The sequence below is a fragment of the Callospermophilus lateralis genome, chromosome 2 (assembly GCF_048772815.1).
Source record: "Callospermophilus lateralis isolate mCalLat2 chromosome 2, mCalLat2.hap1, whole genome shotgun sequence".
Taxonomy (NCBI): domain Eukaryota; kingdom Metazoa; phylum Chordata; class Mammalia; order Rodentia; family Sciuridae; genus Callospermophilus; species Callospermophilus lateralis.
The window spans coordinates 1,481,674-1,503,445 of record NC_135306.1 but is presented as its reverse complement, the minus strand read 5'-3'; the positions used below and the strand labels follow the sequence as shown (position 1 = coordinate 1,503,445).

Below are 21,772 nucleotides of genomic sequence, written 5' to 3'. Positions count from 1 at the left end.
ATTTTGTATTTTATCTAGAGACAGGGTCTCACTGAGTTGCTTAGTGCCTCACTTTTTTGCTGAGGCTGGCTTTGAACTCGCAATCCCCCTGCCTCAGCCTCCTGAGCCTCTGGGATTACAGGCGTGAGCCACTGTGCCAGGCTTCTTTTCAGATTTGGTGGTGCTGGGGGGCACAGCTCAGTGGCAGAGCATTTGCCTGAGAGGTATGAACAAGATCCTGGCTTCCATCCCAGCACTGCAGAGAGGGGGAAATGAAAACACTTCTGAGAGCCCTTTACAGAGATGCTGGGCCTAGCAGACCTGTGGGCCAGGCACAGTCAACCTTCATTAAGGGACCCTGGGTCAAGCCAGCTCCAACCTTGCTAGACACAGGTGTGGTCCTGCCGTCTGCATCCAGCACAGACGGCTAACTTAAGGTCACTCAGGAAAATTATCAAGGCAGACACACAATTTACCTTTAAACCAAGCTCCGGGACGGCTCCTTTGCCCTCAGCCTCAAGCTCTCCAAACGGGAGAGCGAGGAACTACACAAGAGGCTGGCGAGAGGGAGCTTTGGAGTGAGCTTTTATTAGGGGAATCTAAATTCTTAGGAAATCCTGTCCAATGAAGGTCAAGGTGGGCAGGGTTACAAGGACAGATGAGGTAATTGGATCCCTGGGGATGTGGAGAGACATGCCCCTGCACAAAGACACAGTCACTTGTACCCTAGAAGACCAGGGCTATCCAGCAGTGTGACAGCCGGATGCCACACCCCGTTCAGTGCTAGACCAGCCGCCCACATGGTCTGACAGGCTGTGCAGCCCCCTACACCCGGATGACCTGATAGCAGGGAGCTTTCCCGAGGTACCCCAGCCAAGCCTCCCGGCTCACAGGAGCCCACGCCTGGCCACTGAGTTTGATACAGGTGACTCCTCGCCACAGTGGGCAAGGCGCTGCCACACCCATGGCCCCCCTCAGACACTACCCTGGACACTGGGGACAGTGGGTGTGCCTGCAAGCCAGGGAGGGTGCCATGCCACCGGGCATATCAGCCCACCCCTGCTGCAGGTCCCCTCCACAGCACCGGGGAACCAGGAAACCACGCATTGGCCCTTCTGAACACTTCGTATGCCCGGAAGGGCCCGGCACATGGTCTGGGACGGGCTTGTTCCATGGAGCATGACGGTGCTGCCCTTCTCTCCAGGGCCAAGGAGCATTCGCCTAGATGGAGAGACCATAGCACTCTGTCCAGCACTCGTCAGCAGATGGACACAGGCTGACTCTACAATGTGTCTGCTGGAGAGAGGGGAGGACAGCAGGGCTGCTGGAGGCCCCTCCCCTCTCCCTGCAGCCCCTGCACCCCCACTTCCCTCACCACCAGGATCTGCAGGAGTGAGAGAGGGCAGAGGTAGAAGGAAGGGTGGACGGGGGTTGGGGGCAGGCCAAGGAAACAGCCTCGGTCCAGAAGTTCCGCATACCTTTCCAGGCTATCACTCCCAAATTTCTGGGTTATCTGTGAATCTCAGTTACCTGTAAGTTTGCTCAATGAAGATGGTTGCCCGTGGTGCTGGGGCTGGGGCTCAGCGGCAGAGCGCTTGCCTAGCACGTGTGAGGCACTGGAGTTGATGCCCAGCACCACATAAAAAGAAACAGAAGCATTCTGAGCATTTACAACTACAAAAAAAATCAAGAACAATAGTTGCTGTGTAGTGTTCACTAGCCCTCCAGTGAGGAGATTAAGCAGAGCCATGTGATATTTTAAGAAACCTATAATGTAGGGGACTTCCCAGTGTTTTCTATTGACCAGACAGTAAGGCCAGGTCGGCCAAGGCTCCTGAGAGTGATGTCACCCCACACACTTTCCCATGCTCACCCTCAACAACTCTCCTTTACAAGAGGAGTTGGGAGCCCCCAAAGCCCACCTTCTCCCCCGAGAGCATATATAAAGCCTGATAGTCTCTGAGTGGCAGAGCTGGAATTTTCAAGCCAAGGACCCCACTGGTCCGAAGCCCACTTTCCCCTCTCCAGGAATTCCTGGGACCCTCTTCTGGAGACCGATCTCCTCCCTGGATGGGGGTTGAGGAGGCAGCTCGGTGGCAGACGCTGCCCTAGTATGTGCAAGGTCCTGGGTTCTGTCCCCAGCACCTGAAAAAAACAGACAGAGTTCCAGTAGAGCTGGAGGATCTTCCCTGCCATCTTAGTGATTCTAAGTCAGCGTTCCGTGAGCTGAGGGAAGAGGTTGATGTACAGGTGGAAAAGACTAAAGGAAGCAGAGCAGAAAAATAACAGATTAGTGGAAACAGCGTGCCATGCCGGGGAAAGCTGGTATTGTCTCTGATCTTCATTTCCTTGGAGGGCAGATAAATCGATCAGTTTCCCGCTGGGTGGTGGAGCTTTGGCCTGAGTCACTTTAGTCAGGTCTGTTGCCCCACTCTCCACCCCGTGCAGGAGTCTGGTCCAAAACAGTGGTCTTCTTACATTTTACTTAATGGGGAACAACAGCTATTACTGTTAGGTACTGGAGATGGAACCTGGGGGGCTTTACCACTGAGCTATATCCCAGCTTCTTCCCACTTTTTTGGGGAGGGTATCAGGGATTAAACTCAGGGGCGCTCAATCATGGAGCCACATCCGCAGCCCTATTTGTATTTTATTTAGAGACAGGGTCTCACTGGGTTGCTTAGCGCCTCACCATCACTGAGGCTGCCTTTGAAGTCACCGATCCTCCTGCCTCAGCCTCCTGAGCCGCTGGGATTACAGGCGTGAGCCATGGTGCCCAGCTCCACTTTTTTATTTTGAGATAAGGTCTCCCCAAGTTGCCCAGGCTGGCCTTGAACTTGCAAGGCTCTTGCCTCCCCCACCAAAGTGGCTGAGACAATAGGGGTACACCATGGTGCTTGGCCTGTGTCTCTCATGAGGGCACTGAGCTCTTCCTGAAGGAACCTCCTCTAAAACATCACCTCCAGATGCCATCCTGTTGGGAGTTAGGGCTACGATATGTAAATCTGGGGGACAAGATTCAGTCCCTAGCAAGGGACTTTCCTTTATAGCAAGAGCAGCACAGTCAGCACGTGCTCAGTGAGCACAGTGAGTGGACACTGTGAGTCCTGGGAAAGACGCACGAGTCTGCCAAGGGTCCCACGAGACACCAGAGTCACCAGGATGCTCAGCTCTTCAGACCAACTTCCCCCGTCTGTGCCTTTCTCCCAGCAGCCCCGCGTCAGGCTGGGTCTCAGTCAGGGTCAGGGCCCGGGAGGCTAGAGGCAGCCCTTGTCCTGGCAGAGTGCTGGGCGCCAGCCCAGGACCTGCACCCTCGGTCCCACAGAACCTTCCTGGACACGTGGGGGTACCGGAGGGGCTGGCAGCTTCCTTCCCGCCCAGGTCTCCTTTTCAATGATAAAGCCAGTGTCTGGTCACTTGAACCCGCAGGCTGCATACGTGTATCGGGGGAAAGCTGAGCCTGAGCCCCTCCCAGCCCAGGGCCCCGGCCAGCGGAGTCACCCAGCCCCTGTAACCAGCAGGCAGGCCTGTGTGTGTCCACCAACACACACCTTAACTCACAGAAATGGCCCCACCCTGCACTGCTTTACAGCTTGGTTCTGCTGCTGTGCTGGCTGAGCCCCTAAAGGAGGCGTCACCTGGAATCTAAGTGGGACCTTACTTGGAAACATGGTCTTCAGGCACATGATCAAAGGTCAAGTCCCGGAGCTGAGATGGTCCTGGATACTGGGCTGGGTTCCAGATCCAACGACAATGTCCTGAGAGGGACGAGGAAGACAGAGGCAGTGCCGATGCAGGCGGAGGCTGGGAGACGTGGCCCCAAGCCAAGGGTCGCTGAGGCAGCAGGAAGGCCCCCGGAGCACAGCCCTCCCCACGCCTGGGTTTCTGCCTCTGGACTTTTGCAAAGGCCCTTTTGCCAAACAAGAACACATTCTCAGCTCCTGGGGATGAGAACACGGCCGTGTCATTTGGGGGGTCAGGCTGGCTAACCGAAAGCCAGTGGTGACAGTGATCTGACCGTTTACCTGGGCACAACCGCTCATGCCAGCTGAGCCCATGGGAAGGCCCTGCCCAGTGCTGGTGCTGCCAGGACTGCCACACTAGGCCAGAGCATCCAGGTGTCACCCTCAGTTCCTCCCAAGGGGACTCGGGGACCCTGCCACCTGAGAGCAGAGGCCAGGAGACTTCCCGGATGTCCCTGTTGTCTCTCCCGGTCATTGGCTGCTCCCGGACAGTATTGTTTTAGGGTACTGAACCCATTCTCATTCACGTGGAACTGGTACCAACGTGCATGATACTTAGTTGACACACGGTCAACGCAGCTGCTACAACTCCGCGTGGGTAAACTCAGCTGACTCCCAGGAGACCAGCTCACCTGCAGGAACCAGCCACCATTCTGGGGTCCTCCAGAGTCCGTGGCAGCCGCCAGTCACTCCACAGCTGAAGTCGAGGGCTTCAACAAGCAGGCAGCTGCCCGAGGCGGCTTCCTCCTGGAAGAGGCAGATATCTACGTCCCTTCATCCAGTGGCCCTCAGGAGGAAGTGCTTGCCCACCTTAGGGAAGAAGACTGAGGCTCATCCCTTAACATGCACCCAAGGCACTCCCACACCTCTACTTACAAGAGGGAAACGGCACAATAGTACACAGAATATGCTCACGTGGTGCATATGTACGCACACGTCACACCTCCAGCCCGAAAAATCACCATTTCTCAAAGAAAATCTCTAATACAAATGGTAGGGCCCCAAACATTCCTCTCTGGAATTGGCTTATGCCTTCTGGAGCCTGGGGGAGAGGACTGAGCCCTGGTGTGAAGACTTCTGGGAGCCTGGGGGAGAGGACTGAGCCCTAGGTGTGAAGACCTCTGGGAGCCTGGGGGAGAGGACAGAGGCCTGGATTAGGAGCCTGGGGGAGAGGACTGAGCCCTGGGTGTGAAGACTTCTGGGAGTCTGGGGGAGAGGACTGAGCCCTGGTGTGAAGACCTCTGGGAGCCTGGGAAAGAGGACTGAGCCCTGGTGTGAAGACCTCTGGGAGCCTGGGGGAGAGGACTGAGCCCTGGATTAGGAGCCTGGGGGAGAGGACTGAGCCCTGGTATGAAGACCTCTGGGAGCCTGGGGGAAAGGACTGAGCCCTGGTGTGAAGACCTCTGGGAGCCTGGGGAGAGGACTGAGCCCTGGTGTGAAGACTTCTGGGAGTCAGGGGGAGAGGACTTAGCCCTGTCCTTGGAGCCTGGGGGAGAGGACTGAGCCCTGGGTGTGAGACCTTGGGAGTCTGGGGGAGAGGACTGAGCCCTGGCCTTGGAGCCTGGGGGAGAGGACTGAGCCCTGGTGTGAAGACCTCTGGGAGCCTGGGGGAGAGGACTGAGCCCTGGTGTGAAGACCTCTGGGAGCCTGGGGAGAGGACTGAGCCCTGGTGTGAAGACCTCTGGGAGCCTGGGGAGAGGACTGAGCCCTGGTGTGAAGACCTCTGGGAGCCTGGGGAGAGGACTGAGCCCTGGTGTGAAGACTTCTGGGAGCCTGGGGGAGAGGACTGAGCCCTGGTGTGAAGACCTCTGGGAGCCTGGGGGAGAGGACTGACTCCTGATGTGAAGACCTCTGGGAGCCTGGGGAGAGGACTGAGCCCTGGGTGTGAAGACCTCTGGGAGCCTGGGGAGAGGACTGAGCCCTGGTGTGAAGACCTCTGGGATACTGGGGAGAGGACTGAGCCCTGATGTGAAGACCTCTGGGAGCCTGGGGGAGAGGACTGACTCCTGATGTGAAGACCTCTGGGAGCCTGGGGAGAGGACTGAGCCCTGATGTGAAGACCTCTGGGAGCCTGGGGGAGAGGACTGACTCCTGATGTGAAGACCTCTGGGAGCCTGGGGAGAGGACTGAGCCCTGATGTGAGGACCTCTGGGATACTGGGGAGAGGACTGAGCCCTGGTGTGAAGACCTCTGGGAGCCTGGGGAGAGGACTGAGCCCTGATGTGAAGACCTCTGGGAGCCTGGGGAGAGGACTGAGCCCTGGTGTGAAGACCTCTGGGAGCCTGGGGGAGAGGACTGACTCCTGATGTGAAGACCTCTGGGAGCCTGGGGAGAGGACTGAGCCCTGATGTGAGGACCTCTGGGATACTGGGGAGAGGACTGAGCCCTGGTGTGAAGACCTCTGGCAGCCTGGGGGAGAGGACTGAGCCCTGGTGTGAAGACCTCTGGCAGTCTGGGGGAGAGGACTGAGCCCTGGTGTGAAGACCTCTGGGATACTGGGGAGAGGACTGAGCCCTGATGTGAGGACCTCTGGGATACTGGGGAGAGGACTGAGCCCTGGTGTGAAGACCTCTGGCAGCCTGGGGGAGAGGACTGAGCCCTGGTGTGAAGACTTCTGGGATACTGGGGAGAGGACTGAGCCCTGGTGTGAAGACCTCTGGCAGCCTGGGGGAGAGGACTGAGCCCTGGTGTGAAGACCTCTGGGAGCCTGGGGAGAGGACTGAGCCCTGGTGTGAAGACTTCTGGGAGCCTGGGGGAGAGGACTGAGCCCTGATGTGAAGACCTCTGGGAGCCTGGGGAGAGGACTGAGCCCTGGTGTGAAGACCTCTGGGAGCCTGGGGGAGAGGACTGAGCCCTGGTGTGAAGACCTCTGGGAGCCTGGGGGAGAGGACTGACTCCTGATGTGAAGACCTCTGGGAGCCTGGGGAGAGGACTGAGCCCTGATGTGAGGACCTCTGGGATACTGGGGAGAGGACTGAGCCCTGATGTGAGGACCTCTGGGATACTGGGGAGAGGACTGAGCCCTGGTGTGAAGACCTCTGGCAGCCTGGGGGAGAGGACTGAGCCCTGGTGTGAAGACCTCTGGCAGTCTGGGGGAGAGGACTGAGCCCTGGTGTGAAGACCTCTGGGAGCCTGGGGAGAGGACTGAGCCCTGATATGAGGACCTCTGGGATACTGGGGAGAGGACTGAGCCCTGGTGTGAAGACCTCTGGCAGCCTGGGGGAGAGGACTGAGCCCTGGTGTGAAGACTTCTGGGATACTGGGGAGAGGACTGAGCCCTGGTGTGAAGACCTCTGGCAGCCTGGGGGAGAGGACTGAGCCCTGGTGTGAAGACCTCTGGGAGCCTGGGGAGAGGACTGAGCCCTGGTGTGAAGACCTCTGGGAGCCTGGGGGAGAGGACTGAGCCCTGGTGTGAAGACTTCTGGGAGTCTGGGCGAGAGAACTGAGCCCTGGCCTTGGAGCCTGGGGGAGAGGACTGAGCCCTGGGTGTGAAGACCTCTGGGAGTCTGGGAGAGAGGACTGAGCCCTGGCCTTGGAGCCTGGGGGAGAGGACTGAGCCCTGGGTGTGAAGACCTCTGGGACCCTGGGGAAGAGGACTGAGCCCTTGTGTGAAGACCTCTGAGAGCCTGGGGGATAGTACTGAGCCCTGGTGTGAAGACTTCTGGGAGTCTGGGGGAGAGTACTGAGCCCTGGCCTTGGTGCCTGAGGGAGAGGACTGAGCCCTGGGTGTGAAGACCACTGGGAGTCTGGGGGAGAGGACTGAGCCCTGGCCTTGGAGCCTGGGGGAGAGGACTGAGCCCTGGTGTGGAGACCTCTGGGAGCCTGGGGGAGAGGACTGAGCCCTGGTGTGGAGACCTCTGGGAGCCTGGGGGAGAGGACTGAGCCCTGGTGTGAAACTTCTGGGAGTCTGGGGGAGAGTACTGAGCCCTGGCCTTGGTGCCTGAGGGAGAGGACTGAGCCCTGGGTGTGAAGACCACTGGGAGTCTGGGGGAGAGGACTGAGCCCTGGCCTTGGAGCCTGGGGGAGAGGACTGAGCCCTGGTGTGGAGACCTCTGGGAGCCTGGGGGAGAGGACTGAGCCCTGGTGTGAAGACCTCTGGGAGCCTGGGGGAGAGGACTGAGCCCTGGCCTTGGAGCCTGGGGGAGAGGACTGAGCCCTGGTGTGAAGACCTCTGGGAGCCTGGGGGAGAGTACTGAGCCCTGGTGTGAAGACTTCTGGGAGTCTGGGGGAGAGGACTGAGCCCTGGCCTTGGAGCCTGGGGGAGAGGACTGAGCCCTGGTGTGAAGACCTCTTGGAGCCTGGGGGAGAGGACTAAGCCCTGGCCTTGGAGCCTGGGGGAGAGGACTGAGCCCTGGTGTGAAGACCTCTGGGAGCCTGGGGGAGAGGACTGAGCCCTGGTGTGAAGACCTCTGGGAGCCTGCAGGGAGAGGACTGAGCCCTGGCCTTGGAGCCTGGGGGAGAGGACTGAGCCCTGGGTGTGAAGACCTCTGGGAGCCTGGAGGAGAGGACTGAGCCCTGGCCTTGGAGCCTGGGGGAGAGGACTGAGCACTGGTGTGAAGACCTCTGGGAGCCTGGGGAGAGGACTGAGCCCTGGTGTGAAGACCTCTGGGAGCCTGGGGCAGAGAACTGATGCCTGGGTGTGAAGACCTCTGGGAGCCTGGGGCAGAGGACTGAGCCCTGGGTGTGAATACCTCTGGGAGCCCAGGGGAGAGGACTGAGCCCTGGCCTGCGGGGAGAAGACTGAGCTCTGGGCATGAAGGCGGGTGGGAGCTCCTCAGAGGTCAGATGCAGGCCCATTGGGGCACATGCCAAATCCCAGCATTATAGGTTGTATCTGGAAAGTTCCCTGGGAAGTTCCCATGTTGGAAGCATGGTCTACAGAGTATTGAGGGTCAGAGGTGGGGCTAGAGCAACTAGAATGGTGACCTCCTCAGCAGATCCATCCATTGATGGATTATACTTTGAATGGACTCACTGAGAAGTGACTGAGGTTGGTGGGGCATGGGTGGAGAAGGTGGGTCACTGGAGCATGCCCTTCGCAATTATATCTTGTCCTCTCTGTGTCCCTCCCCCTCTCCCTCCATCCCTTTTTCTCTTTTCCTCTATCTCTCCCTCCCTCCCTTCCTCTCTTCCTCCCTTCCCCTCTCTCCTCCCTCCCTCCCTCTCCCTTCCTCCTTCCCTCCCTCTCCCTCCCTCCCTCTCCCTCCCTGTCTCTCTCCCTCTCCCTTCCTCCCTCTCTCCCTCTTTCCTTCCCTCCCCCTCCCTCCCTGTCTCCCTCTCCCTCCCTCCTCCCTCTCCTCTTTCTCTCTCTCCCTCTCCCTCCTTCCTCCCTCCCTCTCTCCTCCCTCCCTCTCTCCCTCACCCTTCCTCCCTCTCCCTCCTTCCTCCCTCCCTCCCTCTCCCCCTCTCCCTCCTTTCTTCCTCCCTCCCTCTCCCTCCTTTCTCCCTCCCTCCCTCTCCCTCCTTCCTCCCTCCCTCTCTCCTCCCTCCCTCTCTCCCTCACCCTTCCTCCCTCTCCCTCCTTCCTCCCTCCCTCCCTCTCCCCCTCTCCCTCCTTTCTTCCTCCCTCCCTCTCCCTCCTTTCTCCCTCCCTCCCTCTCCCTCCTTCCTCCCTCCCTCTCTCCCTCTCCCTCCCTTCCCCTCTCTCCTCCCTCTCTCCCTCTCCCTCCCTTCTACTCTCTCCTCCCTCCTTCCCCCTCCTTCCTCCCTCCCTCTCTCCCTCTCCCTCCCTCTCTCCCTCTCCCTCCTTTCCCCTCTCTCCTCCCTCCCTATCCCTCCCTCTCTCCCTCCTACCCTCTGTGATCACTGGAGTCCTAAGCTGCCCTCCCAGGGGCCCTTCTGCCATGATGCTCTGCCATGATGCTCAGCCTTACCTCAGGCCCACAGCTATGGAGTCAGCCAGCTGAGGCCTGAATCCTGAAACCATAAGCCCCAAATATGCTTTTCTTCCTCCAAGTTGTTCTTGTCAGGCATTTTGGTCACAGTGACAAAAAGCTGATTAACATACCCAGTGGAGAGAGGATGGCAAGTCCCAGGCCAGGCTGGGCAACTTAGCAAGACCCCATCAAGGTGAAAAAGTAAAAAGTGGGCGGGGCTGCGGCTCAGTAGTAAAGTACCCCCAAGTTCAATCACCTAGATAAACAAATAAAGCAAACAAATAAAGAATTACTTTAGAATCTAGCTATTCCAACTTGGAGTATAAAATAAAAAGAGCTGAATTCCCAGACAGATACACATCCATCCAGGCTTACAGCAGCTGGAAGGTGGAAGCATCCCAAATGTCATGGATGGAGGGTGGAGAGGCAACATGGCTTAAACTCAGTGGAGTGCTATTCAGCCTTAAGAAGCAAGGGAATTCTGGTGGCAAGGTGTGTGGAGTACACCGCTATCCCAGTAACTCGGGAGGCCAAGACAGAAGGATTACAAGATTGAAGCCAGCCTCAGAAATTGAGTGAGGCCCTAGGTAACTTAGTGAGTCTCTGTCTCAGTGTTAAAAATAAAAAGGGGGGCTGGGGCTGGCATTCAGTGGTAGACCATTTGCCTTGTATGTGTGAGGTACTGGGTTAGATCCTCAGCAACACATAAAAATAAATAAATAAGGATGCTGCATCCATCTACAAGTAAAACACAAATATTAAAAATAAATAAATGAATAGGGATGGGGATGTGACTCAGTGATAAGCCCCACTGGGTTCAATCCCCAGTGCTTCAAAATAAATAAATAAATAAAATTTTAGTTAGTCGAGCTGCTGCAGGACTGCAGCCACTGGGGAGGCCGAGGTAGGAGGATGGCAAGTTCAAGTCCTATCTGAGCAACTCAGCGAGACCCTGTCTCAAAATAAAACTGAATAAAAAGGGCTGAGGATGCAGCCAGTAGCACAGCACTTGCCTAACATGTGAGGCCCTGGATTCAACCCCAGCACTGCAAAAAACCCCGGGACATTCTGATACCTTCTGCTACCTGGATGACCCTGAGGACACTGTGCTCGAAGAAGCAAAGGTGAAGGAGACAGTGCTGTAGGATCCCACATCCATGAGGTCCCCAGGGTCACCAAATCCAGACTCACAGAGGTGGAGTGGTGGATGCAGGGAGCTGGGCAAGGGCTGGAAATGTGCTTATGAGGAAAGGAGAGAATCCTGTGGGTGGATGGAGGTGCTGGCCAACACTACTGAACAGTGGACCTGAGAAGAGCTAAAACAGAAATTTTATGTTATATTTATTTTACCCCAATGGAAAAAAAAGAAAAGGCTGTTCTGATCTGCATTTGCAGCCTTCCCTGTAATCAATTATTGCAAGTGGGACTCATCAATCAATGAGTCGAAAAGGCAGCAGCAGCTATAGGCATTTCCAGGGGCTCAGAGTGCCTCCCCAACACCGGCCACAAGGGGAAGTGGGGAGACCCGCCAACTCCTCAGCCCATGGCCAGCCCGGCCTCACCCACAGCAGACAGCTGGCATCACGTGCCCTTGCCCCACGCTCTGAGGACTCTCTGCCGGCCAGAACCAAGTCCATCTGCTCCACCTGAGCTGATGAGAAGGAAATGAGGTCATTCAAGGACCAAGTCCTGAAAAATGGGGGGGCTAGCCCCTCCCCAAAAAAGGCCATCCCAGGGAACTCAGGACTGAGAAAGAGCTTCCATAGAGAGGGAAAGGAGGTGCGGGGCAAGGGTAGGAGGACCACGTGCTCCTTAGGGTTTTTCTCCGTCTTTTCCTGGTTGTAACATAGCAACTGATCTTGACCTCCTGGGGTTAGGTTTTGTAATTTTTTTCTTGTGGTTCTGGAGATTGAACACAGGAGTGTTCTACTGAGATATATATATATATATATATATATATATATATATATATATATATATATATATTTTTTTTTTTTTTTTTAAAGAGAGAGTGAGAGAGGGAGGGAAAGAGAGAGAATTTTTAATATTTATTTTTTAGTTATCGGCAGACACAACATCTTTGTATGTGGTGCGGAGGATCGAACCCGGGCCGCACGCATGCCAGGCGAGCGCGCTACCGCTTGAGCCACATCCCCACCCCTCTCTACTGAGCTATATTGTTTTTTATTTTGAAATATGGTCTTTGCTAAATTGCCCAGACTGGCCTCAAACTTGCAATCCTCCTGCCTCAGGCTCCTGCAGCTTGGTTTACAGGTGTGGCCACAGCACCTATTTCCTATAATTATTTTTTAAAATATTTTTGTAGTTGTAGATGAACAGCATGCCTTTTATTTTTTTATGCAGTGCTAAGGATCAAACCCAGTGCCTCACATGTGCTAGACAAGCCCTCAATGTGCCATTGAGCTACAGCCCCTAGCCCTAGTTCCTATAATTCTTTAGGGAAACATATCACTTTTCTACAAGTTAAGCCTCACAGTAATTCACATACTTTGTGTTAACTGGTGCATAGGAGTAGAGAATATGGAGGGTGTTCACATTCTGATGTTATCCGAATGTCACCAGATGTTCTAGGTCCTGTAGACCTAAAGAAAGACTATGTAGCTGCTAACATTGCAGTCATTTAGGTGCCACTTTTCTTTAAAATTCAGAGTGTTAGGCAAAGGGAGGGGAAGCAACTCTGCTAAGGACAGCTTGCAAAGGAGTGGCCACTGTTCCACAGTCTCAGTCTAACCTCAAAGAAACACCAGGCAAACTCAGATGGAGGGACCTTCCGCAGGATAACTATCCTGTGAGCTTCAAGGACATTGAGGTCATGGAACATTAAGAAAGACAATGGTGCTGGGGATGCAGCTCAGTGGTAGAGTGTGTGCTTAGTATGAATAAGGATTTGACACCTGGCACCACAGATAAACAGACTTAGATTCAGGAGACACTGTTAAATAAAAATTATAGGAGGCCATTGTTTTGGACTGGGGTCTTGCACTGGGCTGCAACAGGCCAGAGGTCCACGCATGCCACCAGATGGAAACTAAGCTGTTTATATGACCTTCCAGGAAATCAAATTTTTTACACAATTTTCCCAAATAGACCATTTTTCTTCTGCATGATAACGAAGTTCCCCGTTTTTATCCTTAATCCCCCCCCAAAAAAAGTGACCTGAAATAACCCTAAATTAACTAACCGGTTATTTTTCTATTGTTCTATTCCCTGTCCCCACCTATAAGGAAAGCAGCTTTGAAACAAGCAACCCACTCTGTCTTTGTTTCTGCTTTCTTCAGCCTTTCTCTGTCTATAAAACCAACTCATCAAACACTTGTTCAGTTGTCTGGTCCTATATTGCAAACGAAGCCAGCTAGGACGGACTTTCAGCTAAATTTGTTGTAATGTGCCTTTTTTAAATACATTTATTTTGTTTATTTATTTTTATATGGTGCTGAGGGTTGAACCCAGGACCTTGCACATGCTAGGTGAGCGTCTACCTCTGAGCCACAACCCCAGTCCCAGTAATGTGCCTCTTGACAATGCTTTGCAAAGCGGAGCTAGGGTGGGAACCTCAGCATTCAGGAGCAAGCGCAAATGGCGACCACTGGCATCACTGCGGGGCACGCCTAAGAAGGAAAGACTTCTGTACTGGGGACAGACGGAACCGGGCCTCATACACGTTAGGTAAGCACTCCACTTCGGAGCTACACCCCCGATCCTTTTCAAATTTCATTTTGCACAGGATCTGGCTAAATTATTGCTGGCCTGGCACTCGCTATCCTCCCGTCTAAAGCCTCCCTGTAGCTGGCTGAAAATTTAAACCTACAATACCCCTCCACGCGGGGCAGTGGAGGGGCTGCAGGACGGTGCAGCCTGGGGGAGGCTTTTGGGCAGCTGCCTGTGAAGTCGAACAAACCTTCATGATCCAGACAGCAAAGTCCTCCCGGGTCAGCCATCGGAAATGAAAACGTGTCAAGTTCACCGCAGCCCCGTCCTGACTACCCCTAACGCTAATCGACCCAAACACCCTCCAAAAAGTGAGATGTGCGTGTCTTGGGCCGCGCACCAGTACTCAGAAAGGACTGACTCGTGTGCATGTCGCCGAGACCCCGAGGCTGAGCGCTGCCATTCCACAACGCGGGGTCCAGAGACTGCAGTGCTGCCAGGGGCTGGGCGGGCGCCTGCGGAAGGAGATGCTCAGTACCCGAAAGCAGCGGGGGCCGCACAGCCGCGTCTCCAAACAGCTTGCGCGTAAAAACGGAGTCTTTGACCGAATGTGGAGCAATTCTTTAACACAAGGGGAAACGCGCAAGCGCCGCCCACCGCCTGGGCGGGTCCTCTGCGCGGCACCTGTCCGCCACACCCCACCCTGTGCTCTCTCGCTGGTGGTCGGGCCAGCTAGACCGCGGACCAGCGGGCAGGGCGGCCGGGAGCCAGAGGCCGGAGGCAGGGCGGGTGCCGTCCCCTCCCCCGCGCTTCCCGCCCCTCCCCACCTCCTTCCCCAGCGCGCCCTCTCCACGCGCGCCCCTTCCCCGGCCCGGCCCCCGCGCGCACCCTCCGCGCGCGCCCCGCCCCTGCCTCCTCCCGCCCGCGTCCCGCCCCCGCCCATCCTCCCTCTGGCGCGCGCCGCGGTCGGCTGGCCGTCAGGAAGGCGCGCACCCTCGCCTTTAACGCGGGCCGGGGGCGCGCGGCCCGCATGGCGAGCGAGAGGCGGCCGTGGCGGGCCGGGCCGGGCCGGGGCTGAGGCCGAGCCGAGCCGCGGGGCCGCGCAGCCCCGGCCGGCGCCCATCATGAGGCGGCTGCGGCGCCTGGCGCACCTGGTGCTCCTCTGCCCCTTCTCCAAGGGCCTGCAGGTAAGCGGCCGGCCTGGCCGCGGGAGCGCGGCGTCCAGCCCCGTGGGCCGCGAGCGGGGATGGCGGGGACCGGGCTGGGGGAGGGGCTTGGCGAGGACAGGCAGAGGAGGGGCGCGGGGAGAGGGGCAGGGGCGCCGCGAGTGCTCCCCAGGCCTAGGGCCGCGAGTCCTTCCCTTTTTTCACCACTTAAAAAATACGATTTGTTTTTCTCTGTAGCAGACTTGGGATACATAGGGACGCCCCAGAAAGGACGTCCCTATTCCCGCTAGGCCAGGGCCCTGGTCCTGACCCCCTGTGACCTTGGACAAGTCACCATTCCCTCCAGAGCCGGGCTCCTGTCTTCAGGAGAGGCCCAGGCTGCTGGGCATTCCGCTGCTGGGACCCTCTCCCCTTCTGCTTTGGGAAGATCTGGGTCAGGTCCTGTCCATCTCAAATCATCTGGGCCCCGCTTCTGGCCACCAACCCCCATCCCACCTCTAGTTCCCCAGCGCCTGGGTCAGGAATCGTCCCTGGTCAGACCTTACATATCTTCTGGCTTCCAGGGCAGCTCTGGGTCAGGGCTGGAGGGCCTTGCCAGGTTTTGCCCTTGGTCCTATTGCCTTAGGAGTGTGGTGGGGGCTGAGCAGTCCAAGGACTGTCTCCTAAGCCAGGAGGTGGGTGTACACTGCCCCCATCCTGAGGGACCTGGTTGGCTCCCAGGGTCAGGAAAGGGCTTTGGTCAAAGCTGGGTTGGTCTGGCTCAAGGGGAGAACCCTGATCTGACCCCACCCTGCCATTCCATAGTTGGACATGCACAGAGCCTCAGATTCCCCTCCTGTGGAACACCCCTCTGGGTTGGTGGTGAGGAGCCGCTGGCACATGATTTAGACTTGCCAGCTGGGGTCATTGTGCTGTTACTGTCCCTGCAGTGACCCTTCCTACTCTCCAAGTGGCCCACAAGGAGCTGGACCTTTCTGCCCCTGCAAAGCTCTGGCCCAGTTCCCCAGGGTGGGGGTGTCCTCCATACTCAAGCTTGCCCCTCCCCAACCCCAGGAGCCTGGGTGGGCTGGGGAGCAGCTGCTTGGGGTTCACGGAGGAGTGAGACCTTCTCTGCACCTGGGATTTGCAGGAGGTTCAGGATGACCCTGGGAAGGAGCCCATATAGGAACTAGCTAGGTGAGGATGGCCCCTGGAGGGACCCTCTGGGCAAAGGCCTGGAGCCCTGGTGGAGTCGGGCTAGGGTGGGGTGGGCTTGGTGGGCAGACTGTTGGTACTCTGTCAGTTTGTCCAACTTGGGTCTGCCCTTGCGTTTTGCACTGGCCAGGGCCTATCCCCCTCTGACTGTTCCCCTAGAGCTCCGGCCCATTTAGAGACCGCTGTATTCAGCACTGCTGGGACTGATTACCCAGCCGGAAGTCCTCCGACCTTGTCCAGCGTCAGCAGCACACACACATACACACACCGTTTCTCTGCTTTCCTGTTTTCTGTTATGGACAGACCTGACGGAAACAGACTCAGGGTCTGGGTAGAACGGGCTGCCGAGGCCCAACCTGGTTAAGGACCAGCTGAGTGGCATCTGCTCTGCCCAGGCCCCAGGTTCTGCTGCTTTCCACTGACTACTGAGGCTCTGCATGCTCAGCAGCCCCAGGGTCCATCTGCGTGTTGATGCCAGGGAAGGATGGGCGCCCACCTCCCCTGGAAGAACCATAGAAACCATCCAGCTGCCCTGCTGGGCCCTGTTTTCAGAGGATCTGGTGGCCCTGGATCATGGGCCAGCCTGGAACTAACCAGAGGGTCTTGGCGGCCATGGGAGGTGCTCTGTGCCAGCAGGGGCCTCCTTAGGGGTGGCTGATCTCTAAGCCTGGCCCTCCTGCCCTCCTTGCCTGGGCCAGTCTCTGTGGCTGATCCCTTGCATGGGACAAGCTGCCTGGTAATCCAGCATCCCCCACAAGGGCTATGATTTGCCAGATTGGCAGGGGTTGGGGGCAAGGGAGGTGACATCCAGCTGTCCCAGGTTGTCACCCTTGGAAATCCTGCTTGAGTCTGGGTGGGAGCCAGTGCCCAAGAACCCTGATGAGGAGCTCTGGGCCCCCCATACCCTGTGCTCGGACCTGTCAGTTGGGGAAACGGAGGCAAGGGGCTGAAGGTGACAGGATGACCTGGAGCCCTTCACAAAATCTCAGTTCCCAGGCCCACCCTGAGGGATCAGGGGCTGCCTCCCTGCTTTTTAAAATCTGTGGTAAATACCCATGGCATGAAGTGTGCCACCTCAACCGTTTCCAAGAGGGCACTATTCACCTTGCAGCAGGCCTCAGGCCGAGGGGTCCCGTGTGACAGGCCACTCATTGCTTGTCCATCATCCTTTCTGGACACGTGGACTGTTGTGCTGAGTCTGTGACCTCCCAGGTGAGGCTGGGTCATGTCCTGGGGTCCCGTCCTCCAGTCCCACCCAGTTCTCCCGCTGGCCCTGACTTTCCCCAGTGTGCCCTGAGGTGGGTGAGCAAACCCTGCCCAGCAGGGGCAGTCACCAGACCACCATGTGGAGGTGAAAATGTCATGAGATGAGAGGAGACAGGAGGGAGTTTCTAAGAGGTCTCTTTATTCAGCAAAAACTGATTTACTGCCCACAAGGGTTCCCAGCTGAAGACCCTGGTGTGCCCAACATGGGGGTTGCTGAGGGAGCAGCTGGGAACACCTGGTGGGGGCGCTGATCGGTGGTTCCTGAAGCTGCAGGGTGGGTATGGGCCTGGGTGATGGGTCTGGAGGCCAGGAAAGGGCTGAAAGGGTCCAGACTTTCCAGTTTGGGCCCCTGCAGGGCCTGGGTGGGGCGCTTCCTCACTCTGCCTCCCTGCAGGGCCGGCTGCCAGGCCTCAGGGTCAAGTATGTCTTGCTGGTCTGGCTGGGCATCTTCGCGGGCAGCTGGATGGTATACCTGCACTACTCGTCCTACTCCGAGCTCTGCCGCGGCCACGTCTGCCAGGTGGTGATCGTAAGTGTCAGCCAAGCGGGGACCTCACTGTTGGCCAGGGCGTGGGCCACTTGGAGACCTGGCAGGAGGCTGTTATCTGAGGCAGGCTCTGCTGGGGGCCAGAGGAGGGAGTGGGGGGATGTCATTAGGCTGCCACAGGTAGTCTGGTGACCAGAGCAGTCAGCCAGGATGGACTGAGGGGTGGGCATCTTAGCGGGGAGTGGGCTGCAGGTGAGGTCTTCCTACATGCACAGGAGCGTGAGCAGGATGAGCCAGCATGTCTCCACACCTCTGGTGCATGGTTGGCAAGGGGAGATGTCCCCAAGGCGGAGCCCTGCTTCTCTGAAGCCTGTCCCAATGTGGTCACCTTGCCACACCTTCCAGGGAGGCTGTCTCCCTCCACCTGCTGCCTCTGCCTTGGCCGAGTGCCAGGCTCTCAGCCTGCAGGTACGGAACATCGGCCCATTACGCAGATGGGGAAACTGAGGCTGAGGGAGTATGGGGACTTGCCCAGGGGACCTGAGGAAGTGTGAACACACTGCTCACCTATGCAACGCCCCCAACCCAGGTGAAGTACAGGGGAGGTACCTGAGACCCGAGAGCCCCAACCCAACCTGGTGCTAAGTGGCCAGCAGGTCACGCTCCCTGACCCTTATCTAACCCGGTTGCTGTGTGCTGAGGGCAGAGTGGCCTCTGGGTCTGTAGCTCTGTGGGGTTCTGGACTTGCACTAGTGCTGATGGGGGCCGTCAGGCCAGACCCCTGGGAAGGGCCTGCCCACAGGGTGGTGGAATGGGGGCGTCTGGCATCCCGTTCCCTCTCCCCCACTGATTAGGAGCTGTCACTTCATGCTGCCACAGGGGCGGGCTCACAGGACTGAACCCACTGCCCTGGGTCGGCCCAGCTCTTCTCGTCCACCCTTGGACTGCTGCCTTCAGCCCCTCCCTCCTGCCCTCCCTCCAGCCTGGCTCCAGCAAGCCCCGGGCTCCATGGCAACCAGTGATGTACATCCAGGAATTCACCCCACACTGCAACAGCCAGCACCCGCCCTGGGCTTTGAGGGGCTGCTAGGTCTGTCCAGCCTGGGGGTGGGGCCTCCCTGGGCCACTGACTACTGCAGGGCCTGGCAAGGGCCCAGGCCAGCAGGAAAGACAGGGTGGGGAGTCATGGTGGGGCTCCAGGGTGCTGTTTTCTGGGCTAATGGTGGCCTGTGACTCTGAGGATGACCATCAGTTGGAGCAGAGAGGGGCTGAGCGTGTCCCCCGCAGACAGGGTTGCCATGGAGTAGCATGAGCCTTGCTCTGTGCTGCACCTGGGGCAGGACAGTGAAGCCAGGTCCTCACACATCAGCCCACAGGGAGGGCTCCTAGGATGGAAAGAGACGGACAGCTGCTTCTGATGCTGGGAGCCTCACCTGGGGTAGCCCCTGGTTCTTCCAGGAATGGGTTGACAACGGTTTGAAGTGTCAGGGCCAGGCAAAGTGGTCACACCTGTCATCCCAGCAATTGAGGAGGCTGGGGCAGGAGGATTGCAAGTTTGAGGCCAGCCTCAGCAACTTAGCAAGAGCCTGTCTCAAAATAACTAACAGAAAATTAAAAAGGGATGGGGTGAGGGCTGGGGTTGTGGCTTGGTGGTAGAGCGCTCACTTAGCAAGTACGGGACCCTGGGTTCGATCCTCAGCACCACATAAAAATGAATAAAGGTATAAAAATATTTTTAAAGCGGGATGGGGTGTAGCTCAGTGGTATTCCCCAGCATGAACTAATAGTTATCTAGTTTTAAGGAGTTAAAGGAAGCAGCAGCAAAGTCTGAGGTGAGGGAGGACGTCGGGCTCTCTGGCACCTTGGAGTGGGCTGCTGGGCCTGAAGATCTATGTCCAGTGTCTGGCAGCAGCGTCACTGTTTCCCTGTCAGGGGAATCAGGACAGTGGGGACTAGACGGGTCAGAGGGTGACTGCTCGTAGCAGAGGGCCCACGCAGCAGCCTTCGCGTGCCCTGGGACTTGTGCTGCCTCTGGGAGGAACTGGCAGGTTTCAAACTGCAGTGTGTGCAAGGCCCTGCCAGCCGGCGGGTGCCAGCCCACCATGTGGCCAGGGACCGGTGCAGGCCAATAGGCGAGCAGAGCCTGGGCTCAGAGTGGGCAGGGGAGCAGGGGTGGAGGACCTACTCTGAGAACAGCACTTTGACTTAAGAGGGAGCACAGGAATCCTGGGGCAGACTGGCAGTTGTGATGGGGTCCCTGCCGTGGACCCCTGCAGGAGTGGGCATGGCTGGGCCTTGGGCCCATGGGGAGTCAGTGAGGGTGGGGGCTACCACCCTCCCTGCACCCCAGGCCACACCTGGCACCTTCCTCCTCAGTGCGACCAGTACCGCAAGGGCATCATCTCGGGCTCCATCTGCCGGGACCTGTGTGAGCTACACAAGGTGGAGTGGAGGACCTGTCTGTCCTCGGCCCCAGGCCAGCAGGTGCTCCTGTGGGAAGGCTGGGTGGGCTGGGCCACCCCCGTGGCAGTGGGAGGGGCCTCTGCATGGAAGTTGCTGTGGCCTCATCCAGGTGTACAGCGGACTCTGGCAGGACAAGGAGGTGACCATCAAGTGTGGCATTGAGGAGGCCCTCAACTCCAAGGCCAGGTCTGAGGCGGTCCCCCGGCGGGAGCTGGTGCTGTTTGACAAGCCCACCCGGGGCACCTCCATCAAGGAGTTCCGAGAGATGACCCTCAGCTTCCTCAAGGTCAGTGGGCTCTCCTGGTGGCCACTAGGCCGCGTGCTGTGGCATCCACACCTGGCATGTCTGCAAAGCCTGGAGAGGCCTAAGTGGACCCTGTGGCAGACCCCACTCCCCGCCCCTGGGCAGGAGCAGGCTGGAGAAGGGGCCTTTCCAGTGCAAGTGGTAAGGGCTCAGATAGTGGAGGACAGCGTGTCCAGTGTGGCAGGAGCAGGTCAGGTGTGAAGTGACTCCATTCAGCACAGCGCCCACTGCTACAAGGGGCAGCCCGGAGGGACCTCCCCCCACAGACTCATGTGGGCAACCTGCCTGTCAGGTGCCACTGCATCCCCAGATCAGAGGACCAGCCAGAGCCTGTGTCCTGCCGGCCCAGTCCTGCATGAGGCTGTGTTCCCAACCCCAGCTCTGGGTGATGTGGTCTCCCTTCCTTTTGGTCCCCAAACCAGGCAAACCTGGGAGACCTGCCGTCCTTGCCAGCCCTAGTGGGCCAGGTCCTCCTCATGGCTGATTTCAACAAAGATAGCAGGGTGTCCCTGGCGGAGGCCAAATCCGTGTGGGCCCTGCTGCAGCGCAACGAGTTCCTGCTGCTGCTGTCCCTGCAGGAGAAGGAGCACGCCTCGCGCCTGCTGGGCTGCTGCGGGGACCTCTATCTCACTGAGGGCGCCCCCCACGGCTCCTGGCCGGCTGCACTACCGCCCCTATTGCGCCCACTGCTGCCCCCCGCGCTGCACAGGGCCCTGCAGCAATGGTTCGGGCCTGCATGGCCCTGGCGTGCTAAGATCGCCATCGGCCTGCTTGAGTTCGTGGAGGACCTCTTCCACGGCTCCTACGGGACCTTCTACATGTGTGAGACCACACTGGCCAACGTGGGCCACACTGCCACCTACGACTTCAAGATGGCCGACCTGCAGCAAGTGGCGCCTGAGGCCGCCGTTCGCCGCTTCCTACAGGGCCGCCACTGCGAGCAGAGTGCCGACTGCACCTACGGGCGCGACTGCAGGGCCCCCTGCGACCGGCTCATGAGGCAGTGCAAGGGTGACCTCATCCAGCCCAACCTGGCCAAGGTGTGTGAGCTGCTGCGGGACTACCTGCTGCCTGGTGCGCCGGCCGACCTCCGGGAGGAGCTGGGCAAGCAGCTACGCACCTGCACCACACTGAGCGGGCTGGCCAGTCAGGTGGAGGCCCACCACTCGCTGGTGCTCAGCCACCTCAAGACCCTGCTCTGGAAGAAGATCTCCAACACCAAGTACTCCTGACGCTAAGGCCTGGCCACTGCCCCCTGGTCCTCAGCAGCACCTTGCACCCAGGCCATAGCTCCTGGAGCTGGCAGTACTTAGCTCTCCAGGATGCCCCACTGTAAAACTGTCCCCGCCTCCCCCAGAGTTCTGGGCTCTCTGGGTCCCAGAAACCCAGACAGAACATCTTGGCTCCAACAGTAAAGGCCAGAGCTGAGGAGCACAGGAGGGCCTTGGCCTGAGGTCCAGGAGGCTTTCTGCTCTGAATAAACGGCTCTTATGTGATGCCTGGCTGTGTGGAGTCAGGCTCCCACCAGTGCCACTCAGGGGAGGACTGGGGAGCCAGTTCCCCGGCTGACTCCCACTCCCCAGTGGTGGAGGGAGCAGCCCTTAGACAGGGATCAAAGTGTTCTA

General features: G+C 58.1%; 1 protein-coding gene across 2 annotated transcripts; it reads left to right on the top strand.

The window, feature by feature from the left end:
• The first annotated feature begins 14,222 nt into the window (after positions 1 to 14,222).
• On the top strand, positions 14,223 to 21,643 carry Dipk1b (divergent protein kinase domain 1B). 2 transcript variants are annotated; one of them, XM_077108761.1, is made up of 6 exons: positions 14,369 to 14,454; positions 16,739 to 16,839; positions 17,288 to 17,422; positions 19,757 to 19,864; positions 19,953 to 20,129; positions 20,570 to 21,643. In XM_077108761.1, exons 3-6 carry the CDS (start codon positions 17,357 to 17,359, stop codon positions 21,377 to 21,379), a joined length of 1,161 nt encoding a protein of 386 aa, XP_076964876.1. In that variant the 5' UTR covers positions 14,369 to 14,454; positions 16,739 to 16,839; positions 17,288 to 17,356; the 3' UTR covers positions 21,380 to 21,643. The 2 variants fall into 2 exon arrangements, with proteins under 2 accessions (XP_076964875.1, XP_076964876.1); XM_077108760.1 differs by lacking the exon at positions 16,739 to 16,839 and having other exon boundaries at positions 14,223 to 14,454.
• The last annotated feature ends 129 nt before the right edge of the window (positions 21,644 to 21,772 follow it).